This window comes from Diabrotica undecimpunctata, chromosome 1 (assembly GCF_040954645.1).
Source record: "Diabrotica undecimpunctata isolate CICGRU chromosome 1, icDiaUnde3, whole genome shotgun sequence".
In the NCBI taxonomy this organism is placed as follows: domain Eukaryota; kingdom Metazoa; phylum Arthropoda; class Insecta; order Coleoptera; family Chrysomelidae; genus Diabrotica; species Diabrotica undecimpunctata.
Genome location: NC_092803.1, coordinates 47,920,557 through 47,945,884, shown reverse-complemented (window position 1 = coordinate 47,945,884; position 25,328 = coordinate 47,920,557). Strand labels below are relative to the sequence as shown.

The 25,328-nt window shown below is 33.3% G+C and overlaps 1 protein-coding gene across 15 annotated transcripts in view; it reads right to left on the bottom strand.

Annotated features, from left to right (window-relative positions):
* The window catches only part of Pde11 (Phosphodiesterase 11), a 252,073-nt gene that overhangs the window by 153,871 nt on the left and 72,874 nt on the right, over positions 1 to 25,328 (bottom strand). For 7 of the 15 annotated variants that reach the window (XM_072542051.1, XM_072542061.1, XM_072542068.1 and 4 more), the window contains exon 2: positions 20,471 to 20,510. The exons of the other annotated variants lie outside the window; for them this stretch is intronic. In XM_072542051.1, coding sequence (XP_072398152.1) covers positions 20,471 to 20,495 — 25 coding nt within the window. In that variant the 5' untranslated portion in view covers positions 20,496 to 20,510. The remainder of the gene's footprint in view (positions 1 to 20,470; positions 20,511 to 25,328) is intronic. 15 annotated transcript variants of the gene reach the window in all.

The window sequence follows — 25,328 nt, the reverse complement described above, 5'->3', positions numbered from 1 at the left end:
TCAAATAAAATGCAATCATTAGAGTAAGTGTTCAAAATGTCCTCCGTGTTCAAGAATACACAAGTCTATCCTTTTTTTCTAAAGAATCCATTCATCTTCTAAACGGTTGGAGATCAGCTATGATATCATTAAAGTGACGTTGAATTCTGTCTTTCAAATCTTGACGTGAATTTATCTCTCTAGCATAGACTTTGTGTAATCCAAAGGATTAAAATCTCATGACCAATGAATCGGCGCTTCTATACCTATATCAATCCATCGATTCGGAAAATGGGTTATTCAACCAATTAGGACACCTATCAAAGTGCGGTGGAGCTCCATCGTATATAAAAAAATAAAGATTTTCGCTCGTTTAACGTTAAATCTTCTAATATATGGAATAAGTGACTGTTTAAAAAATCAAGGAATATATCACCATTTAAATTTCCAGGTAGAATATGATTTTTGACCTATTAATTTGTTACCTAAAGTTACTGGTCACACATTACGTTTAACTGAGTGTTGGTAATTTGATACTCTTTTGACTCGTAGATTCTCATCACACCTGCAATGTGCATTATGGGAGTTAAACATACATTGTCACGCAAAGGTGGCCTCGTGCGTAAAAATTAAAAAAATTGGATTGCTTTTCTTGCAATGTATCACAAAAATCCACTCTATCTGGTAGACCGTCTGGCAAGAACTCTTGGACTTGTCTGTAATGATAAGGATGTAGCTGCTGCTCTTCAAGTATCCGCCAAGTACTCGAAGAAGACGAATTTGTTGGTTTTGCCATATTCCTTACGGTAAATGTTGGATCTTGATCAAATAAAATAAAAATAATATGTTCTTTATTAATTCTTCTAAATTTATTTTTTTTGGTCTCACATTCCCAATTTTTCGACCACGTCATTCAACGGCTTTAAATGTTTTTTATTTAGGAAACTTTTCTGCATGACACATAAAAGCTGCATTAGAGTTTACTAAACACTCGCCTAAAGTTAATAACATGTCGGTATATTCAACAATTTAATTAACAATATCTAATTTTACAAATAAGGTTTCAAAAATCTAATTATTGTTGACTTATCGTCATAACAATCAATAAATGTTCGTTTCCCATGACAAACTTAGAGAAAATCTAAACCTTTATTATTACTTTATACCAGTATCGGTTATTACTTCATAATTTTCAAATCAAAATATTCCGAAAACTGTACAGTGTCAAGTTTTACCAAAAGTACCTTTTTGGTGTAAAATTGTATGATGTTTAAGTTCGCTTGAAATTTTGATTAATAATTCTATCCTTAAAAAAGTTATGCATGCTAATCAAACAACATGTAATAACGAATTGTAAAACCTGACAATAGGTGAGTTCACATTGAACGTGTAAAAAACTTTACATATTTAGGATCTCCAGTTACATTCGACGACAAACTTGGTGATGAAGTGAGGAGACGAATATTCATCGCCAATAAAAGCTATCGTGAATTAATTAATCGACAACAATTGAGATCAACAGCATCACAAGAAACATGAAATGCAAAATATAAAAAATCTTATTAAAATCCGTAACAACATATGGATCTGAAACCTGGACAGTAACTAAAAGTCAAGAAAAACAATTAACTACCTTTGAAAGAAAAATCGGAAGAGATATACGAAGCCCTAAAAGAACATGTCATCTAGCGAAGAAGATTTAATTGTGTGAATAACACAAAACATACCGAGACCTAGATATCATAAAATTCATTGGACTTTCATGGATTCATCAAAAATTGGACGGCTACGGTAGATGAAATATGTAGAAAGGATGGAAGAAGATAAAATACTGGCCAAAATACGCAAACAAATGCTGGTAAAATATAGCACAAGGGAAAGACCGAAGCTGAAATATAAGAAACAAGATATCGTAATTTTAAAAATAAACATTGAAACAGGCCAAGGTTCAAAAAGGGTTGTCAATGATGACGATGATGAGGCAAAGTCCTATTAGAAAACCTGCTACAGAATTACTGCCAATTTAGCAAGCAGATATGCAAAGTTCATTTTTATTTGAATTCGTAAGAATGACAGTAAAACAATATACATTTTAAGTTACCAATATATTGCAAAAGAATACTTCTAAATCCAGATCTGATTTGTTATATATATCACCTGATTACCTGATATCAGAAAAGGTATATTTGCGCTATGTCTAAATCGAATTGTAATTGACAAATTTAAACAATTATTATGTAGTAAAAAATACCTATGATAATAATTCCTAATAGACATATTTGATTACAAAATAATACCAAACACAGTGGTGTTTTAAAAACAATTATCAATAAAACACATACATCAAACTGACCGCATCAGTTTCCGGTTATGCACTGAATCAGTTTCGATTGTAACAAAGAATGCGTCGCACTATTTACTCTAGTTAACCACAGCTCGTAGTATAACTGAATGTTGCATAATTATTTGGATGGTTGTTTCACTTATACGAGTGAAGATCTAAAATTATACCAGAAACTATAAACAACAATACAATATGTAAACAATCAAAATTTACAGAACATACTTATTTCCCGTATGGTTGTAACATAAAATATGATTATGAATTGGTTCTGAACACTGGGATAATACTGATCATAAACCGGGATAATAAACTTAAATAACTGGGATAATACTGGTAATATTGATTTCAATATTTGTAAGTAAAATTTATTATTTTATTATCGCTTCGACTTCGAAAACAAACCTTTCGAAAACATCATCATCAAGCTGTATGCATCCACTGCTGGACATAGGACTCCCTCAGTTCTTTCCATTTCTCTCAGTCTTGTGCGGTAGTGCGGATAGCACTAGCTTTTTTGTGAGTGTTAATGTTTCCGCTCCATAAATGAGTACATGTACATTGGTCAAAGATTTTCCTTTTGCGGCATATGGGTAGTTCTGATTGAAACTCTGTCCAGACTAATCCTATGCGACGTGGGAGCTCACATGTCTGGTTCTCTTTCATATCATAAGTACTTATACGATGTAGTCTGCACAATATCCCTTCCATCAACAGCAATATTTCGATTTAGCACCAGATTAGTAATTATTTGCGTCTGGTTCATATTAATCTTTAGTCCGATCTCCAAGGAAGCGTGATATAATTTTTCAAACATTATTATTGCATCATCCATACGATCGGCTATAAGGACGATATCATCTGCAAATCTCAAATGACAGCTTCTCTCCATTTATGTTGATACCATGCTCGTTCAGATTTGCCTTCTTACAAGTATGTTCTAAAAGCGTCGTGAATAGCTTTGGGGAGAGGGTGTCCGCTTGCCGTACTCCTCGCTGTATACCGAATTTATTTGTTTCTTGTTCACATTATCTTACGCTAGCTGCGGCATTTTGGTGGATATATTTGATTATATTAGTGTAGCGATGGTCTATTGGGCATTCTATCAATGTTTTTAACATTTTCTGCTTTCTAGTAGTCGACAAATATCAGTGCCAATTGTTTGTTGTATTCTGCAGACTTGTCTATTAGGTTCTTTATCACTAGTAAGTTGTCGTTGATGCTGTATCCCGATCTAAATCCAGCTTGTTCTCTAGGCTGATAGAAGTCTAATTTAACGTCCAGTCTTTTTTTGATAGTTTTTGTGAAAAGTTTATATATGTGTGAAAGCAAACTGATAGGATGTTTAGATAGTTTTTTAGATTTGTTATGTCTTCTTGTTTGTGTAATAAAATAATGACTGCATTGTTCCATTGAGAAGGAGTTTTTCCTTGGTAGATGTATTCAGTGAAAAGCTTGGTCAAAGCCTGGATAATTTTATTTCCACCTAGTTTGATAGCTATCACTTCTCCGTCATCGCCAGGGGATTTGTTATTTTTCATTTCTAAAAGTGCCGTTTTGATTTCGTATGGAGTTATTTCTGGCATTAATGCTGATCCCTGGTTTGTGATTTTGGGCAGGGACTGATCTTGCCTTTCGTTGCTGCTCTCATACATTTCGCGATAAAAGAATTCGACAACCTCTAGGATTTTGGTTCTCTCAGTAGTTATGTTTTCATCTTTGTTTTTTATTTTGTACATATTTTTGTTGCCTATGTTCGTATTTCGCATCAAAACTTTTAAACTTTTGTTTTCTTGAATTATTTTAGTTATTTCTCTTGTATTGTTTTCTCTTACGTCTTTTCAAAATTACTGGTGGATATCTTTATTTAATTTCTTCATTGTTGTGTAGCTGGAGCCGTCTTTTTTCGTCAGCTGTCTTCTTTTACCTATTAGCTCTTTGGTATTTTGGTTTAGTTTTTCTTTATGGGTCAGAACGGTCGGGCAGCACTCTCTTTTCGTTTCTTTTAGAGCCTTCATTATGCCATCATTTGCTTGATCTACATCTTCTATTTCATCTTGCAAGTCTTGTATATCTATTGTCTTTCGAACTACTATTATAGTAACATGATGTACAAACAATTCTTGATTGACAGCGTCGTTGGGAGCTGTAAAGAACCAGGTCTGGATCTGAACACACGGAAAACCAAAATAGTCGTAAGAAGTACACAACAAAATTTAAAACCGTCAGTACATGTAAATAAAAAAACTTGAGCAAGTTGATCATATTGTTTACCATGAACATCAGTTATTAAACGCAGAGAGTCACGGTGCAATTAGATCCAGAACTGAGCAGGCTAGAGCAGTTTTCAGAAGGATCTTCAAGGTATTATGTAACAGAGACCTAAAATTGTCATTGCGGATCCGCCTACTTCGCTGCTGTGTGTTTTCGGTCTTACTCTATGGTGTCCAGTTTTGGACTGTAAATAAAAGTGATTTAAAATAGCTTAAGGCTTTCGAACGAATTTTAAAAGTAGATTGGGTGGAAGAGATTCGAAACTCCACAATATTAGAACGTCTTTGCAAGACTACCGAGATTTTAAAAAGCATCAATAAGAGAAAGCTCGAGTACTAAGGACATCTGAGAGATCCCAAATACCGGTTGCTACAGAACATTAAGGATGAAAAGGAAAATAGCAGGCAAACGCAGTCCAGGATGAAGAAAGACTTCATGGTTGAAGAACTTGCAAGATTGGTACAGTATTGACACAAGCAGGCAAGATTCAAATAGCTATGATGGTAACCAAGATTTTAAAACGACATGATACATGAAGAAGAAGTAAAATGATTTAAAAAGAAAGATGCCTAACGAATCTACATATTAAAAGAAGGGAGAAAGTATATTTCTTTGAGATAATTTTATAAGAATTCAGCAATCATGAAAGAAAAATATCTTAACATTTCTGAATAAAATATAAATAAATAAGAACGGTGCGATCATCAATCAATCAATCAGTTTATAACGTTCTACACCATCTTCTAATTTCCAGTCTCCATTTATTTCGGTTGTTCCTTCAAATGTTTTCTTCAACTCTTCTCCCCCTTAAGTCTTTATCGATTCCTTCTATCCAACTTAATCTCGGTCTACCTTGCTTTCTTTTTCCATGCGGTATCCATTTCAATACTTCCTTTGGTATTCTGTGTTCATCCATTCTTTGGACGTGTCCATACCATCTTAGTTGATTTATTCTGATGTCCTGTTATATTGTGCTTAACACCCATAATTTCTCGTATTCTTTTATTTCTCTATTATGCTACACATATTGTAAAATAAAGATAGTTATCGCTCAATGTCAAGCATGTCGTGGTCATCGTGATGTCGTGTATTGCCCGTCTCCAAAATCTCTGTCTCTGGTCATTTATTTTAACTTATGCAAGGTTTCTTGCATATTCATGTAATTTGGTCGATGGATCGTGTTGGCGATCTTCTTCGTGATCTTCGGCATTCTACGTTTTCTTGGATAATGTCTTTCCATGTTTTCTGTGTCTGCTGTCATAACATGTCCAATGTAGCTGGTTAGTGCGAGATAATCGAAAAAACCACCACGAATTTTCGGATGTCACAGGTATAATGTGAGAAGCCAATGAAGTACCACGAAAAAAATTGTAGAGTATACTTCGTTTAATTTCAAGATAACGTCGAGGTAAATAGTTTCAGACACTTGATAGGTGGGTGTGTCGTATCTTCGCAGCTTGTTATTGGTTATCACTTAATTTCTAACCAATACCAATACGACGACACGACAAACCCACCAATGACGTGTCTAAAACTATTTGCTTCCAGCATATCTTGAAAATGAATGAATTACAGTTCTGGTGAGACCGGGGTGGCTTTATGCGGACTTACGATCCCGTAAAAGTGTGAGACTATGTTGCTCTCATATGGCACTCAAAGTGTTAGAAACTCTCCTTACCTAACTTCTCTAAAACACACATAGTTAAAATTTCGCTTTCGAAGTTGTTCAGATATTTGATATTAAGGGAAAATTGCAAGAAACGTGTTGTTCAGATACGTTTTAATTATTGAAGAGTATCATTTGAAATAATTCGCTTGCTTTTAATATATGATTTGTTATTTAACATTAATTTCATTATAAAAAGTAGGTAATTGTTTAAAATGATTTTTTTTGAGAACCTCCCACTAGCAAAATTGGAGAATACGCCAAAATTGATATCCCAATTGAGGAGTTTCATTTGACATCTATATGGACCTTAAATGTAGTAGATTTATTGTTTGTTGAAACTGCGGACAGTTCAAAGCGAATTGAACTGAACAATTTGTATAGAAAGGTGCTGGTTCAATGTTCAGTAAGTGTTGACGTATGAATGTGACCGATTCTCAGACGATTGATGATGACTTGCTGTTTTCTTACTTTTGGTAGTGGTAAAATAGAATTCATAGTGGCTTAATCGATATGAGTTTTGATTCATTTTCATTCCATATTGTTTGCTATACATAATTGCCTTACATATGACGTGATATGTTATTTATGATCAGTGTCTTTATTAACCAATATTAATTTGTATCATGAATAAATACACTGTTAAGGAAACGTGAGTCAAAATAATTACATCAGTGGTTAGGTTAAATGACTACACTAAAATGAATAAAAATATACATGTCTAACTGATAATTTGATTAGTTTAGTTGTTTTCGTTATAGTTTACTGATCGTTTTCATATAATATTGATTCAGAAATCAAAATATTCCTATGATTCACACCTCGTGGCACCTAACCCAACGTACCCAACGTAGTATATACAAACCATTTAAGACCGAAGCTTTGGTGGATAGATATTATAAATCAGGATGTAAAAAACACGTATCTGCTTTCTGCTGAAAGATCCACACACAAACTAGTTACTGGTGTTGAAGCCGATGGCTGTTTTAACAAAACAGTTTGTGTTTTTCAATAATACACGGATTAATTTATTTTATAATAATTATATTAATAATTTTTTATTTCTTTTATGGATATTGTTCTCCAACAAAAGCGGTAAAGAACAAGATTTTTGTATGAATTAAATATAGAAGAGACTATTCTGTTTCCTGTCAAGAAAGAACACGATCAGTGGGAAGACCACGAAAACCGATGGAACGACAACTTACTGGATGCACATTATAAAAAAAGAGTCATGTCTACACAAAAAGAAGACGAAAAAAGACTACTGACACAAAAATTGTATTATATAATCTAACTAAATATTAAGGATACCCACCAGTGTAGCTTATAAAATTTTAATCCGTAAGCAAATATAATATATATTATATTTCCAACAGGATAATAATTTAAAAAGGATAATAAAAAATCGTATTAAATTTAAGTTATAATTAAACTGCTTAATGATCATCTGATTAAGTATGTGTATAGTAATATGAGTACTATCACTTAATTATAAAACAGATACGGATTTTTTATCATTCCCTCGTAAGCATTACCCATTTGATCTATCATCAGCTTAAGTGTGGTGTTAATCATAGAAATTCCATTTCTATTTTTCTCACTATCTGTGGAAATTTCGTGAGTCAGATTTTATACCAAATCTTAGTCATTTTTGCCATTAATTCCATTAAGCAAAGATTTACTTAATGTACGTAGGATCAATTTGGCGTAATCTTAATATGAAAATACTAGCCATTTAGCTAGTTGAAGCGATGAAACTGTCTGGCAGGAGGCTTGCATATCTATTTAGCAATGACCTACTTTATTGTAGAGTTTTGTTATGTCTGAGTTTTAACACAGACTCTTGAATTAAGACTGTCTGGATTTTTGTACTTGGTTTGCTGTGATTGCATCACATAAATTAGTAATTAGAAACGCCTCATAAAATTTTTTTCAAGATAAAGCGTTTATGATTAAATTACTAATCTTAGAAATCTATCACGGCTTTATTTATATACATAAAAATAATTGACGTTTGACTGAGTTTGAGGTATATATTAGTTACAGTTACACAAATGAGCCTTGCTATTAAAAATAATTTAAAAATTTGAATCCTTTTAAATGCCCCTCAAAAAATGTATAGTAGAATCTCACTAATGCGGCACTTCAATAAACCGACACGTTCAATAATCCAGCTTCACCCGCCCACGCTCACCCCCCTATCTCCCCTGCCCCATTACATCCCTATAATATAAAAAGAAACATGGAAAATATGATTCTCTCTCCTGTTGCCGACCAGAATGTAGCTTCGACTTTTTAAATAATTTTAAACTGTTTGTCCTTGTTTAGTGTAGTGTTATGTTCAACTTTATGTTTAATTCTATGTTTATGACATTCTGCGATTGTTGGATAGCCCAAAATTGACGAAATGCCCCTGAATATGCTCTAGGGAGCGAAAGTACTTGGGCAAGATTTAATTAATAAAACTGTGCTCGATATCTGCCTTTAATTTTCAAAGTTTAAATATGATTACACAAGAGTGTGCTACTAGATGAAATAGCACTTTTTATATGTTGGAGTTGGGGCGTATTTTGGAAGTCAAAGAGCCTTATGTCTTTATGCATCGCAAATAATAAAATTCCCCAACTGTCTTCTGAAGAGTGGATGATTGTTGAAAAACTTATCGGTTTACTAAGACCATTTGAAGAAGTAACCAAAGAGTTAAGTGTAGTCGATATTATTCCCTTAATCGCCTCTCTAGAAAAAGTTGTTAAGTATCTTGAATCGTCCGATGAGCAAGCACATTGGTAGTACGATTACGGTCTTTGAAAGACGAGCTCATTCGTAAATTTTCGAGTTTAGAGAATGAAATATTGTTTGCCACGGCGACCTTCAATGACCCGTGATATAAAGTTTTTTAAAAATACGTCAACTAAAGAGTGTGTCATACAGCAAATTTTGGATTTGCTCGGAGACAGTCAAACCGACATAGGTATCTTCCAATTCACTTTGGCCGATTTCAAAACGTGTCTAATTAAATGAAACCGAAGATTCCTAAACTCACAAAATTGTATCTTTAAAAGATAAGATGGATTTACTAATAGATGCGAGTGACAGTGAAGAAGATGACATCATATCATCAGTGGCATTACAGCTCGTTATGAGCCAAAGCCTTCTTCAGAACAATCTTCCATTCGCCCCTGTCTCTGGCAACTCGTCTCCATGCTTTCACTACGATGAATTTTAGATTATCCTCTATGTTATCTTGATACCTAAGTTTTGGTCTTCCTCTGGCTCGTCTTCCCACTGGTCCTCTTCGGTCGAAAATTTTTCTGATCGTTGCGTCTTCATCTCGCCTAATTACATGTCCTATCCATCAAAGGCGTGCTAATTTAATACATTTTACAACGTCAGGTTCCCCAAAACTTCTGTATAACTCAAAGTTGTTGAACAAGATGAAGGGGCATTTGAAATTCCACCATAGCCTGTAGAAGTTTTTGTCTGTTGACTGAGTCGTATGCGGTTTTGAAATCCACGAATATGTGGTGGGTGAAGATCTGTGAAGATTTGATCTGTTGTTGATTTATTGGGTCGGAAACAGCACTGGTAGTTCCCAACTATTTGTTCAGCATAGGGGATCAATCTTCTGTACAATACGTTGGACAATACTTTATATGCCATGTTAAGTAGGGTGATGCCTCTATAATTATCACCCACCAACACATCTCCCTTTTTGTGAAGAGTGTGCATTACTCCTAATTTCCAGTCCGCAGGCGTTTCCTTCCGTTGCCAGATTTCGGTTACTAATTTATGCATGTGTTTAAAAAGGTTGTCACCACCATTTTTAAAGAGATCGGAGGAATATTGTCCAAACCGGGGGCTTTGTTATTTTTCAGTTTTGAAATGGCTTCTCTAACTTCTTCTTCGGTGGGGGCGGCTTTTGAGCGTTTTCATCCATTTCAGGCAGAGTAATTTCTATTTGGCCTTCTTCACGACTGTCGTTAAGCAGTTCTTCAAAATGATTCATTCGCCCATCTGTTTAGTATCTGTTCTTTGTCACTAACTATGGAACCATCTCTGTCTTTACATGCTGTTATTCTGGGTTTGACTTCTTTTCTGCAGCTGTTTATCTTCTGGTAGAATTTTCGCGAGTCTTTTCTATTGTGGTGGTTAACAATCTCGTTTAGACCGTTTTCGTATGGCTCTTCCTTTTCCTTCTAAACGTCCTTTTTTCTTCTCGTCTAAGATTTTCATAGTCTTCCAGGTTTGATCTTGTTCTGCGCTGCTGAAGTCTCTTATATGCTTCATTTTTCTGTTGGTTAATGGATTCACTGCTTCTTCTTTGAGTGCTTCTCCTATGGGAGATTGGATATCATTAGGGCGATTCTAATTTTATTTACTGCTGTTTTGAATAATTCGTTAGTGGTACAGCTAAACCACTCTCTTAAATTTCTCATCCAGGACATTCTTCTTCGGGCTGGATTTCTGCGTCCTTGGATTTTTCCTTGCATTATATTTTGTAGGAATGCGTACTTTTGTCTTCTTGTCTGAATGGATCTACATTCTTCGTCAAACCAATCTTCGTTTATTTTAGTCTGGTTAGGTTTTAAAAAGCCTTTAGCCGCTGTATGGATAGCTTCCTTGCATTTGGTCCAGTACTCTTCTATACTTAAATTTTCGTCAATTCTTGTCAGCTCTTCATTTCAAATTTTCCTGTAGTTATCCCTAGCGTCTTCAGATTTTAGCACATCAGTATTATATTTCGTAGGTTTTGTGTAAATAAGAAGATGACATGCTTCTTCTTATTTTTCAAAACCCTGTCCATCTTTTAATCTGTAAAACTCTGTCATATTACTCAGCGGAAAAACTCGTGGAAAATTACCAATATGGTGGAAAGGGAACAAGGGAAGGTATAGTCTTCTTTTTCCTGTAGCACGGCAATATTTAGTTACACCACCAAAGAGTGTCCACAGCGAGCGCTTATTTAGTGGCGCTGGACTTTTAGTCCAGAATGTGGAAGTGAATGAAATGTTATTGTTTTAACCTAATATTATTTTCAAATTAAAATTGTTTTTTTCCTGATATTCATAAAGAAATCCTGTATATTAAATTCTGAAAGTAAAAGTGGAAATTTATAAAAAAATCACAAAGATAGATGATTTTAGTGTCAGTGTTGAGTGGCTGGATAAATTTAATAAGCGATTAATAATTTATGAAACAGTAATAAACTTGTAACGAGTCACAATGCGGCAAAATGCAAGTTGGTCAGTTCCATTTTGTCATTCCCAGTAACCCGCTATGTTCGTGTTTATTGTTAATGTTTAGAGAGTTTATAAAATGTAAAAAAAATTTATTTCAAAAATTTTTAGTAAAAGGTATAAATAAAACACCCAAACGGGCTATAACACAAATACAGAACGTTTTCGGAATGCAAATTCCATCATCAGTGTAACAAAGTGCACATGCTGTGAGCCACTAAAATATATGGGGTAAAAACCCTTTTAAATGATATAAATTTACAAATGTGTTACATTATATACTATAAAAAATTTAATTTAATAATATTTAATTAAGACTATGAAGACATCAAATACACGACGAATAGATGAATGAAATGAATATAAATTAGATAGATAGAGAGAAGGAATCGATAAAGACTTACGGGAGAGGGGAGTTGAAGAAAACCTTTGGAATGACCGAGGTAAATTGAGACTGGAAATCAGAAGACGGCGTAGAAAGTTATAAATATTATATATTATATATTATATATTATATAATTATATATTATATATTTTATATTATATATTATATATTATATATTATATATTATATATTATAGCAGACTACCCTGCTATACTCCCAAAGCCGCGACAGCGGTATAAAACGGGAGACTATTATATTATTATATATTGTATATTATATATTATATATTATATATTATATATTATATATTATATATTATATATTATATATTATATATTATATATTATATATTATATATTATATATTATATATTATATATTATATATTATATATTATATATTATATATTATATATTATATATTATATATTATATATTATATATTATATATTATATATTATATATTATGTATTATATATTATATATTATATATTATATATTATATATTATATATTATATGTTATATATTATATTATATATTATGTATTATATAAATACGTTATGAACGTAGTGAACTTGCAGTGGTATCTTAGGTCTTAGACTATTAGAATTTAATTTAGAACATTTTTCAACATTATTTTTTAGGGCTTTTAGGGGCGAAACTTTTCAATAATGACACAATACAAAATTGTTTACAATAACAAATGTATTCTCATATATGATAATACATACTCTATTTACGGGGCGGTAAAGTAGTTGATATAGGGCGATAGTAGATCTAAATGAAAAACCCCTTGCGCATTAATTTCAAATAAGATAATAAATAAGATTGCTGTAAATGTATCGACATCAAATTTCAAATTAAATTAAAGTTTGCATCACTGCACTGTGAAGGAGACGGGTCTGACGTCGTTTCCGACAATACTCCAGTGCATTGTCAATCTCTATTCGAGCACCACATATAATGTTCTCGGCGACAGATCAACTCACACATCGCAAGAGTATACAACAGAAACAAAATTGGGTAGTACATAATAATATTTTCCCATTGTGATCACATGTTTTTCAATTATTTAGATTAAGTTAATCTAAATTAGAGTAGTTAAGTATTGATCAATACTTAATGAATATTTTTTAGGTTACGTAAGGTCAAGGTATATTTTTTAGGTTACGTAGGGTCAAGTCAGGTTAAGTTAGGTTAGGTTTTGCAATGTTTAATCAATTTTGAATAAATATCCGTAGATTTACCTAAGAAAATTACATGAAAACTGAGAGGTGGCCCTTTCGGTTATTTTTCTAAGCAATATTTGAGTGAGAATAATCGCAGTTTGGTTTATCCTTCACACCTTTTAACATTAATTTTACTGTAACCTAATTAGAATACGAATAGAGGAAATGTGTCCGTAATGATGAATAAGTTAGGCGTTATTGAAATCTATAATACCAGATACTTACGCATATAGTTAAATTTGTAAAGAGATTAGAGCATGTATTTTGAGAACTGCAAAGCATCCCCTTATTATGAGTATCATTATGTGGTCCAACATCAGCTATCAAGGAATTAGTATAAAGAACACTGCCGAAAAACGTTGCAACATGACTACTGAAAGTTCTATAAAAAATATTACATCTTTATAACAAGAAAAGAAGTGTTTTACAGTCATGTGAAAATAGTCACGTAAATACTGGCTAATTTAATATAATGAATACATATTATGATGATTTATTATGATCCTACACGAAATACATAGAAATCATATCAAAATATTGCCAGGCATCTCATGAAAATACTGACACAACCAATTCACAAATTATAAAGGAATCACACGTTTTTATAGCAACCGAACAATAATCAATAATCTAGTATTGAATCATCATTCGAAGTAAGTGCATGTGCCAATATTGTTATTACAAAAGACCAACGATTCTTAAACTAGATATACGCAACGATTTATTAATTTCTTTAGTGGAATAAAATCAAGTTTTGGGCTCGAAAACCATGGAAATATACAAAAATCTTTTCTTATTGTTCTTTCACTTTTAGGAAATGTTTTGGTGCTTTCTGTTTCACGATTTTTATTGGTTGAAACCACAATCTTGTATGATAACTGCGGTGGGGTTGATGACGTCTTCGATAACAATAAAAAAATAAAAAAGTACAACGCGTGGATGCCTCAAAAGGATCTTTGTAGAAAAATGGTTATTGCTTTTTTTCTCAGAACGAAAAAGATTGTGCGAAAACCCTACTTTTTAAAAAGTTTTAAATCGAACTGTAAAAATCGTTCAGTATATTACCAGGTGAACGAGTTCTAACTGTTTTCACGTGAAGACCCAAATTGTTTCGATAAATTGTAAATTTAATAATGTGATAACCTACTAAAATATAAACAAACTAATATTTTAAACACAAAATTTCGCTTTTATTACCAGGTGACTTTAATAATTTGATCACTTTACTGTAAATACGACTTCCGTACGCGCTGAATGTATTTGTTTACGCTCATTCTCGTTATTCAAGGTTGGTTTCTTCAATTAAATTGATAGAATTTCCTCTAGCGCAATTGCTTATGTTACGTGAAATAATTACAAACGGCGCCAATAGTCGATGTCGTGCTATCAGTAATTAATTTCGTATCATTAATCATGACTGAGAAATACCTGCCCCGACTGGGAATTCTCTTTTACCTTTTTTATACTTTTGACGACAATGTTAAGATGTTTTTGTCGAATCGAAGGCTTTGGAAATGTGTATATTATTATTGTGAAATATGTTTTAACTTGGTTCAATATATCCTCGTCAATATCAACTAACCTTTGTGAGTATTTGACGATCATGGGATCTAACTAGCTATCTATAAACATTTACGAGGATTATTTTATAGTTAAAAGGCTTAACAAACACAAAGCAAGTTGTTTTTGAGAAAAAACAATTTTTATTCTTTATTTCCAAAGCAGTCTCCTGCCACGTAATTAATACTTATTCGAAGTATGCGAGGAAATAAAGCAGTAAAAAGAACTAACCTACCAATTTTCCACAGCAAGATGAATCGCTGTGAACATTTTTGCATTTGATTCGGGAAAGTATTGCATTTTGTGCATAAGGAAAATGCATTTCCAAAGTATATAGAAAATGAAAGATTTGCAACTAAGAAAACAATGACAGGAATGTGTAATTTTGTTAGTGGGGGGTTTTCGAGGTAGCTGAATACGAATATGATAACGACGATGGTCCTCGAGATATCTGGTGCCAGTTTGGACCTAATATCCTAGAGTTTTATGTTATTTTCATTCGAAATCAGTCTAAAGTCATTACTCGGGAGTTTTTGATGTAGTTGAACAGGAATATTAAGACGGCGATGGTCTCCAGTGTATCTGGTGCCAAGGAGGACGTCGTTTTCTGGAGTTTTATATTAATTTGATTCTAAATCAGTCGACAGTCATTATTCGGAGAATTTCGAGGTCGCTGAACAGGAATATTTCGTTGATAAATGACCTCAGAATACCTTATGCAACTTTATATAAAACTTATTTTTTAAATTTAGTCCTTTTAAGCGGTGGGTAGCACCGATGAAGTGCCAGATTATAATTTTCCCTGTAGCAGCCTCCTTAATTTTCCCTGTAGCAGCCTCCTGCCTTTTACTTTCACATGTGCTCTTATACTTAATCTCTCACACGTACTAGTACACAGATATCCTACGAGTTACATTGTTAAAGTGCATTTGTTTTCTCCTAGCTTTGTTACTGAACAAAAACTTTGGTTACACATTTTTCAGAATTTGTTTCTCAAAATCCTTTTTGAGAACGATTTCCGGAATGAAAATAGAAACATCAGATATTTAAAAATGTAATTATCATCACAATCACAATCAATAGTTATGGCTTGATCCCATAAAAACATAATATTTAAGTGATAACATATTCAGTTTCATCTGTTAAGTTTTTGTGGCAGCTGCGCCAATTGTTTGGTGATTAAGAAGCATTTAGTTGTAGTGAATTTACGGTGTCAGTTAAACTTTAAATTTCGTGTAGCTGATTGAAAAGTCTTTTTTATTGCTCAAAATACCTAGAGTGAGACTGCGTAGAATTCGCCTGGTGTTCCAGTTAAGTAACTTCAAGAGGGGTCGAATTTTTGGGTTTCGTGAAGACGGTGTATTATCGATAGAAGGTTCTACGAGGGCCAACAAATCCTTATGCAGTATATTAACTGCATTGTGAACGAGCGTGAACTCCTCAGAAAGGCCGAGGACACCGAGCGAGGGTTCTGGACGTCACAAAGGAACCACGCACCGACAAGATCGCCGATTATGACTTCTATAGATTCAGTAGTACTCGAACCACCGCAAATCAGACCTGCAGGTTTGAAGAGCAGGAAAGGATGGTTGGTATGCGTACGATATGTCGCCGAATACAACAGTTTGGCCTTTTTTTCTTATCGCCCACATTGAATGGTGTGGAAAAAGAATTCTATGAAAACATTTTCCCTATTTCTGCTATAAAAACGTTAGCTACGATTATTTATAAAAGAATTCCCTTAATAGTAAATGAATGAAAACGTATATGGTTTCCCAAGGACTTCCCAGTATCAAGATTGGATGATACGTCGGAATTAATCCTCCAGTTTAGAGCTTTTATTTGACAAATGCACTGAACTGGAGGAGCGACTACATTTTATTTTACTATAAATGTAATATAATAATAGATATATTGTAAGTTTGGTCTTCTAACAAATGATACAAGCTGTAGGTATTGTGAAAACTGTATTTTTCATGTGAGAATCCTTTTTATTTCGTTAAATATCCCCTTTAAAATATGATAAAAATAATCATCAACATGCAACCTCTTCTGTCCACTGCTGGACATAGGTATCTCCCATTTTTCGCCACTCTTCACGGTTCTGTGCTTCTTGTTGCCATTTCTTGGATATTCATCTAATGTCGTCCATCCAGCGTGTTGGTGGTTGTCCTCTGCTGCGTTTGTCTTCTCGTGGGCGCCAGTCAATTAGTTCTCTGGTTTCCAGAAAACATGATAAAAATAATACCATACCAAAAATCTCCCAGTCTTTAAGGAGTACTAAAAGACCAAGGCAAGAAGCAATACGGAGCAGAGGACGCCCACTAACTAGATGGACTGACGATCTGAATGATCTGCCTGGCGCGTTAGCAATAACTGGATGCGAGCCGCACAAGACGGAGACAGATGGAAAAGGTGAGGGAGACCTATGTCCAGCAGTGGACGCATACAGGTTGATGATGATGAAAATACCAAAAAGGACAGTTAGATGATGAATGGAATTATTAGATGGACCGAATAGCATAAAAACCGATTGACAGTTATGAAAATGGATGTATGGCGTGGGAATCATACAACATACTACGACGCGTTAGTTTGCGCTCATAACGAGGCGCCGACCCTCGCTCGGATCACAGGATGGTATCATATTATCATCGCCAGGTAAAAGAAATGCATTATTTTAAAAGTGCGAGCGATCACTGTTAAAGCGCAGCGCCCAGCCTCGAGCCAGGTATCGGACCATAGTATTCAAGCTTAGTATTTTTTCGACCTTCGATCCTAGTACTCTACGATCGACACTACGAGGCGCCGACCACAGACCCTTGCTCCGACCAGCGTATCGATCGCTAGGTAAAATAAATGCATTTTATTTTAAATGCGAGCGTTCATTGTCAGTGCTATTATCTTGGCGAGGATACGATGCGATGGTCTCCGTAATGAACGCACCCTTAGAGTTAGAAAGTAACAAATAAAAGAAATCATTGAAGACAATCGTGAAATATGTTAAACAACAACAATTCAGATAGTATGGACATGTAGTTCAAATGAATAAGTCGCGGCTTCCGAAAACAGCGTGGAATTGGAAACTAGACACGAGGAGGGAACGTTGAAGTCCTAAAATAAGCTGGAGAACTAACATTGAGAAAGCTATAAGTGAGAGAAACTTGGTTATATGAGGATAGAAAATAGAGGAGAGGTATATAGAACAAACAGCGATGATAAGACTGTTTTTTGTCTACTAACCATTCCAAGATGATATTTTTTAGACACTTGTTCTTTCAATTTTGGTAGATAAATCATCTCCTTACCTTCTACTGAGGAGTTGGTAATCCAATTTGTTTTAGTAATTAAAACGATTACAGTTTTTTTAATTTTCCCTTTTTAATGTCCGGTTGATTTAGATCTATCCATGAATTTTTCCATGGAACTCATGTCGATTGTCCCGTGCACATTTGAATATCTGAGATCTATCATAACCTAGGTTTATATTCTTGTCCTTTCTTGTTATTTGTTAGGTTTAGTATCGAATAAAATAGAATTTAATTTATGTGATTATATTTTCCGAAAAACAAAATTTAAAACAACTAATACTTCTTAAAATTTCGTCATCTATCGACATGGCAATTTTAACTTTATTTATGGCAGCTCTAAAAAGTTGGATCAAGATAAAACAATCTCTCCGATTTCGCAACCAAGAGGTCGCCTTCTTCCTCTATCTCTCTTGAACTTAACCTTCCATACTCAACTGTAGCAGTTTTGATCGTTTTATGACAGTTAAAAATATTCAATTTTTGACTTTTTAATAGTTTGAACGACTTCCTCATTTTTATTAACTTTGTGTAGGACTTCAATATTATTAACTCTGTCTATCCACGAGATACGCAAAATTCTACGATAGCACCAGCGTTCAAATGCTTCTAATTTTTTATTGGTATTGGCCTCAGTTCCGTACAGTAATGTCATAAATTTTAGTCTTAATTGCTCTTAAATGTTAAGTCTACTGTATCATGATATTTCTATGTCATCGCTAAACTGTTTATACTTCGTCGATTTACGCCGCAGTTTTAAGTTTCCGAATAAACGTGGTAAAAATAACGGTAAGTTTTTTATTTTTGGCCCTCTTTGTTTGATTGTTAAAATGTAGAAAGGATTCTAGAATTCTAAATTCTAGAGGTCTACCGTAGGGGCGCATCCAAAGGCTGCTCAGTCCACATTTTCAAGTTATTGTTACCTCTCCTGTTTCATTGTTTCTTTGAGTTGACAGATACGATTGGCTTTTCTACTTGTCTTTAAAACCATTTGTGTACGTCTTTTTTGAAGCACGCTTCCCTGCACAAGACCCGGAAGTGAAAAGTTTGCGATAGTATAAAGTTATACATAATCAAAGTTCATTTATTCACTGTGTATATTACGTATTTAATTTACGAACTAAAAAGCTTTTTCGGTCGAAAAATTGTGGTTGGCACCTCTCATTACTCATTGTTTAATTTTTTAATAATTAATTTACTTTTCTTAAAATATCGCCTGTTTTTATCTGATCTCGTGAGAGAAATTTATCTAAATACTAGTTTGTTGTAGTCTGATCCCATTTTTAACAGTAGTTAATAAATACTGTTTTCTTTCATTATTGTTTTATGATTTTATTTTGTTGACTAATTTTTTGCGTTATATAGGCAAGCATGTTAATTTTAATAGTTTGTTTTATATAAGAATTTAATATAGTTTACAACGTAATTCGAGTCCTTTATAAATCTCTGATTAAGATTTATTGGCGTCTTTGTATCTTTGCAGTTTTGTAGTCTTTTAGTCACTCCTTTTGTTTTTGTCGAACTGCTATTTATTTTTCATATTCATAACTAGCCCTGACCGACGCTGCCGATAATGAGCAACGAGGCCTTCATGTTGTCCTTGTGTTACGACCGGCTTATAACCTAAAATCATTTTTTTGGTAGTTTCATCCTTAGGTCCATCTTAGATTTTTATTGTATAATACTATTTGAAAATCGGGTACCTACCTTGGGATTTCAATACGTCTTTTCATCTCTTTGAATTTGCTCTGAATTATGAGTCATCCATTTTCCCAAGTACTTTTACCTGTTTACTCTTTCTATTTGACTATTGTTATGTAATTTGTCGTTGTCTCGTGGATGTTTTGTGAAAACCATTAATTTTGTCTTCCTTAAGTTTATCAGTTTCATTATGATTCAGTTTTACTTCAGTCGTTGTAGTATATCTGCTAAGGTCTGTGTAGTTGAATTAAATATGACTCTGTCATCCACATACCCTAAGTTGTTAATAATTTCTCCATTTTTATAATCATCCATCTTTACAATCTTCTAGAGTCTCTTTAAATATGGTCTCACTGTTTATGTTAAATATCAGCGGTGGCAATAGACACCCCTGTCTTACTCCCCTAAGAATATCTATCTCTTCTGGCAACTAATCCACGAAGATATTTTTTATCTAAAACCAACTCACCAATGAGGCGAGGTCTTCAGAAGTGTCCTTTATGGTAATGAGCATTATTAAGTCATTTAACAAAGTCAAAGCCCCAAAAGAGATTAAGGATAGAAGCCCAAAAAAAAGAGGAATCTTTCCCAAACACCTTATAATACACAAAACAGTTAAAGAAACTATTATTATTACAGATTGTACACAAATGGAGAGTTAAAATAACATCAAAAACACTTATTTAAACAATTAAAAATGATGCTGAATATGCCTTTCATTAGATAGATTGAAAAAGAGCGAAACTGAAGAGATGATAATGAAAAATAACTGATCAATTAGAACTTACGGCTAATACGAATTTTCGGGAACATCTTTTAACGTCATCGCTGGAAAAAAACACTGACATATTAATAACTCAAATAAAGCATTTCAAACGAATTTATAATAAGTTTGTTAAAAATTCTATTGACGCGATAAAATGAATATAATTAGAATCTATAAAAAATATTCTACACTTTATTTGGTATTGAGAGAGAGAGTTACAAATTCGATCTAAGCTTTCTTTATTTATCTTCCTGTCTATTGGCAGACACAGGAATGCCTTCGAATAACATGGTTGATTAGCGATATTTCTCCAAAGTATACAAAAATAATTGGAGGTTATTGGCACAACATTTTTATTTCAATCATATTTACAAAAAATTTCTATATTTTGTATGGACATTTATATTTAGATAAATTATATTTAGATACATAATAGCCATTTACAATTATGTAAATGGAAAATCTCAATAATACTAGAAAGTTTATAATATCTGTCTGGACGTTTCTACCACTCTTCAGCGTTGATCTCTTCAAGTGCCTGTTCAAAATATTTACTTAGTGGTAGAAAGTTAAAACACTATAATATTCCGTTTTTCGTCAACCATGTATTTTAAAAACCGATGTTTATCAATACTGAACTATTTGCGCTTTTTTCCAAAGACACTCTAGGCACTTTTCAGATCTTCTTGAATGGCACGGAGCATTCTCCACAACAATTAACTAACCTGCTCGAAAAACCTCTTATTTTTCGTAAATAATCTTTTATTTTTCGTAAATAATTTCGGATAGAACATACAATTTCATCATTTTCGATGAACTTAAAAGACTTTGTATTACATTTTCCCACCTAATCGTATCTGTTTTATTCAGTAACATCTTTCCAAGTAGCTAAAATGTTATAATAACGTCTTAATATTCTATTTCAGTCGGGATTTCGTTATTAAAATAGAAGGAATGTACTTTTAGCTCGGTCAAGATATAGACATTCAAAGCTACAAAAATTATAAATAAAATGTGGAAAGTCCCATCAATCCCACGGTTATTTAAGGTCAAAGGTTACAAAAAATATGGGTTTTTGTGTTTTTCAGTCAAACGGTAAGTTTTATCATAAAACTACATCAGATACAAATTTTAGATCACGCAATTATCTATAAAAATTGGCTTGACTCTTTTTCTCCAAAGAGTCACCGTTTCGGAGATATAACGATTAAAAAAGTTAAAAAATTTTGGTGTTCCATAAAAGTCCTACCAGAGATCTAAGAGAGTCATTAATATTTATTATCGATAAGTGTCTACTGCAAGGCAGCGGGAGATCGCCTCTGGACAGGATCGTACTTTTATTTTCGATTTGCATTACTTATTCGATTGTTAGGTATGTTTAAAAGCCGGTCTTTATCATTGTCTACTAAAGTTATAATAGTTGCAAAAATATTTACATACACTACATTCACATATTTACAAGACTTTATCATTTCTAAATAGAGGACAAAAAGAACAGAGGCAAAAATATTTTCAAAATTGAAGTGTGTCTAAAAGCTGGTTTGACACAATTATCAACTGAATTTAAAAATATTTAAATAAATTACGTATACATAGAAAGTTTACCATTTATAAATACAATTCAAAAAGTATTTATATTTAAAAAAAATTACATGGACAAGTCAGTTTCACTATCACTGTCGTTATCTAGATGCAGTGAAGGAAGCGACAGCCTTAACACACACCAATGAACACAGTGTGGTCCACAACAAAACAACCGATAGTAAGTAGAAGAAAAAGAAAAGTCGCTGGTATGTTTACAAACTAGACCGGAGTGAGATTATTAGAAGAAAAATTTATAATATGTATAAAGAACAGATGGTACTCACGTTAAAAACCATCATGCAAAAGTTGCAGAAAGATGGCACAGGAATCAAGTGCTGCAGTGAGACAGTAAACCAATGTCTTCTAAAAACGGCTTTAAAATAAAAACGATCGATAAACGCCAAGTGATTATGGAATTTGCTCGTCTACAAATATGAAGGACGAAATTTTTAATTTAAATTCATAAATACACAGAAAGTGGAAGAGAAATTGTTTATCTGGATGAGACGTGGTTTGACACCCATGACGTTCCAAAATATGGTTGGGCAGATTTTTCTGGGTGCTGTAAAACAAAAGCTCCAACAAATAAAGAAAAACGTACAATAATCCATACAGGAACAAAAATTGGTTTTATACCTACTTAATGATTTAGCCTTGTCATGCAAAAACATTAAGGACTTCCGTGTCGACTATCATGATGACACCACGTCAGAATTATTTGAAAACTGGTTTTCAACGAAGTTATTGCCAAATATACCACCAAACAGTGTAATTTTGATGGACAATGCCAAGTACCACAGTCGTAGGCTGAGTAAAGTTCCATGTTCTAATGACACCAAACTTAGAATGTATATATAATAATATAAAAATATGTATATATAAAAATATAAACTAATATACACTGGAAAATGATCTATCTATCTATACAAGGATTTTTACAGCTGTCGCCGCCTTCCTTCTTTCAGCCAAAGTCTCCAGTCCTTTCTGTTCTGCCATTCTCCATCTCTAAGGTCTCGTCTTTCCATGGCCTCGTCCACTTCATCCCTCCATGATCTTCGGGGTCTACCTATTTTCCTCCTTCCTATTGGGCTCCAATCCGAAATATTTCCTATCCACCTTGTATGATCTGTTCTTCCCACATGTCCATACCAAATTAAACGTTTTTCTTCGATGTAGCTGAGTATGTTTTGTTCTACTGCCATTCTTCGTTTTATCTCCTCATTTCTGATGCGATCCATTTTTGTCACTCTGCAGCTTCTTCTCATGAACTCCATTTTAATTGCTGTGATTTTGGAGCGCTTTCGTTTATTTATTACCCAATTCTCTGCTCCATAGGTCATTATACTGCGTACCAAGGTGTTATAAATTCTCTTCTTTGTATTTCTGGTAATCTGTCTATCCCGCAGTACCCCGTTCATTTGTTTAATAAATGTTCTTGTCTGTGCTAATCTGCTGGTTATCTCTTGTTCGGTGGTTCCATTTTTTGAGAGTATGAATCCTAAATATTTGAATTTGTCAGTGCCGTTAATTTCCCTATTATCGTCCATTTCTAAGTTTCTCACTGGTTCTTGCTCTGTTGTAAAATATTCGGTCTTTTCTAGATTTATTTCCAGTCCATTTTTTGTGTATTCCTTTTAGAAAGACAGATCTTCTTAATCTTGAGCCGTTATCACTTGGTCATCTGCAAAGCTTAATGTGTACAAGAAGTTGTCCCGGATTGGTATTCCCATCCCTTCACATTTCCTTTTCCATAGTTTTAATATTTGTTCGAGGAATATCTTGAACACTTTTTTTCTGATATGTATTGTATTTGGACCTTTTCGTTGTTATTCTTCCTTAAAGATTTCAGTATTTTCCAGGATTCCGAATTCCTTGTTCCTCCTATGTATTGTTCAATTTATGCACATGTTTCTTCCCATTCTTCATTCTTTTCTTTTGCCCTTCTTCGTTTTACTTCTCTGTTTTTCTCTTTGTACTTCTGTGTGTCTTCTGGGGATTGGGTGCTCATACTTTTCATATATAGAATTTTCTTCTCCTCAATACATTTTTTGGTTTCTTTGTTTATTTTGGAAAATGATATATATTATAAAGATAATTATTCTAAAAAACAATTACTTGAAACTTTAAAATCATTTTCCATCCGAAAACAATATTATTGCGACACTTTGGCGGAAGAAATGGGTCATACAGTATTAAGACTTACTCCTTACTATTGAATGTTCAATCCGATTGAACACATATGGCAGCTAAAAGCATTGGTAAGGAGAAGTAATGTTTCGACCACCCTAAATTCATTTGTGGTTCGTCTAATTGAATTAGAAATGGAGAAAATAGCCAATGACAGCTGGAAAGATAGTGTTGCCCATGTTCTAAAGATGGAAGATCTTATATAAATACAGATAGGTTGCTCAAAGAAACAATTATGATAGATCTAGATAACGAGAGTGATAGTGAAACTGACTTGTCCATATAATTTTTTTTAAATGTAAGTACTTTTTGAATTGTATTTATAAATGGTAAACTTTCTATGTATACGTAATTTAAGAAAATATTTTTAAATTCAGTTGATAACGGTATAAAACCAGGTTTTAGACACACCTAATTTTCTAAAATATTTTTGCTTCTGTTCGTTTTGTACTCTATTTAGAAATGATGAAAGTTTTGTAAATATGTGAATGTAGTGTATGTAAATATTTTTGCAACTATTATAACATTAGTAGACAATGATAAAGACCGGCTTTTAAGCACACCTAACAATCGAATTAGTAATGCAAAATCGAAAATAAAAGTACGATCCTGTCCAGAGGCGATCCTCCGCTGCCTTGCAGTAGACACTTATCGATAATAAATATTATTGACTCTCTTAGATCTCTGGTAGGACTATACATCTTGTTTCTTAAACATTTTAAAAGCTGTGCTCTCAAAATAATCAGAAATAAAGGTTAAATATTAGGTTTTGCTATTCAAATATTTATATCTGCATAAAATTTATTAAATTAATCACAAACGCTGCTCTACTGACAACGCTTTTTTTTCAATTGAAGCCTGTAAATATTTGTTCGTTCACTATAAAAGTGGCGTACATTCCATATTTGGAAGAAATATATGTTTTGACTTAATGCGATCTCAATTAGTTATTACTTTCATTAAAAAAGTGAACCAACTCCATTTGCAATAAAATGACAAAGATTTATTAACTCAGAAAACTGAAACTGAGAAATATTTCCTATAAAAGTGAAGTACGTCACACGTAACTTTTGTAGTAAAAATCGTGGCCTTGCTATCCCCTTCATTAT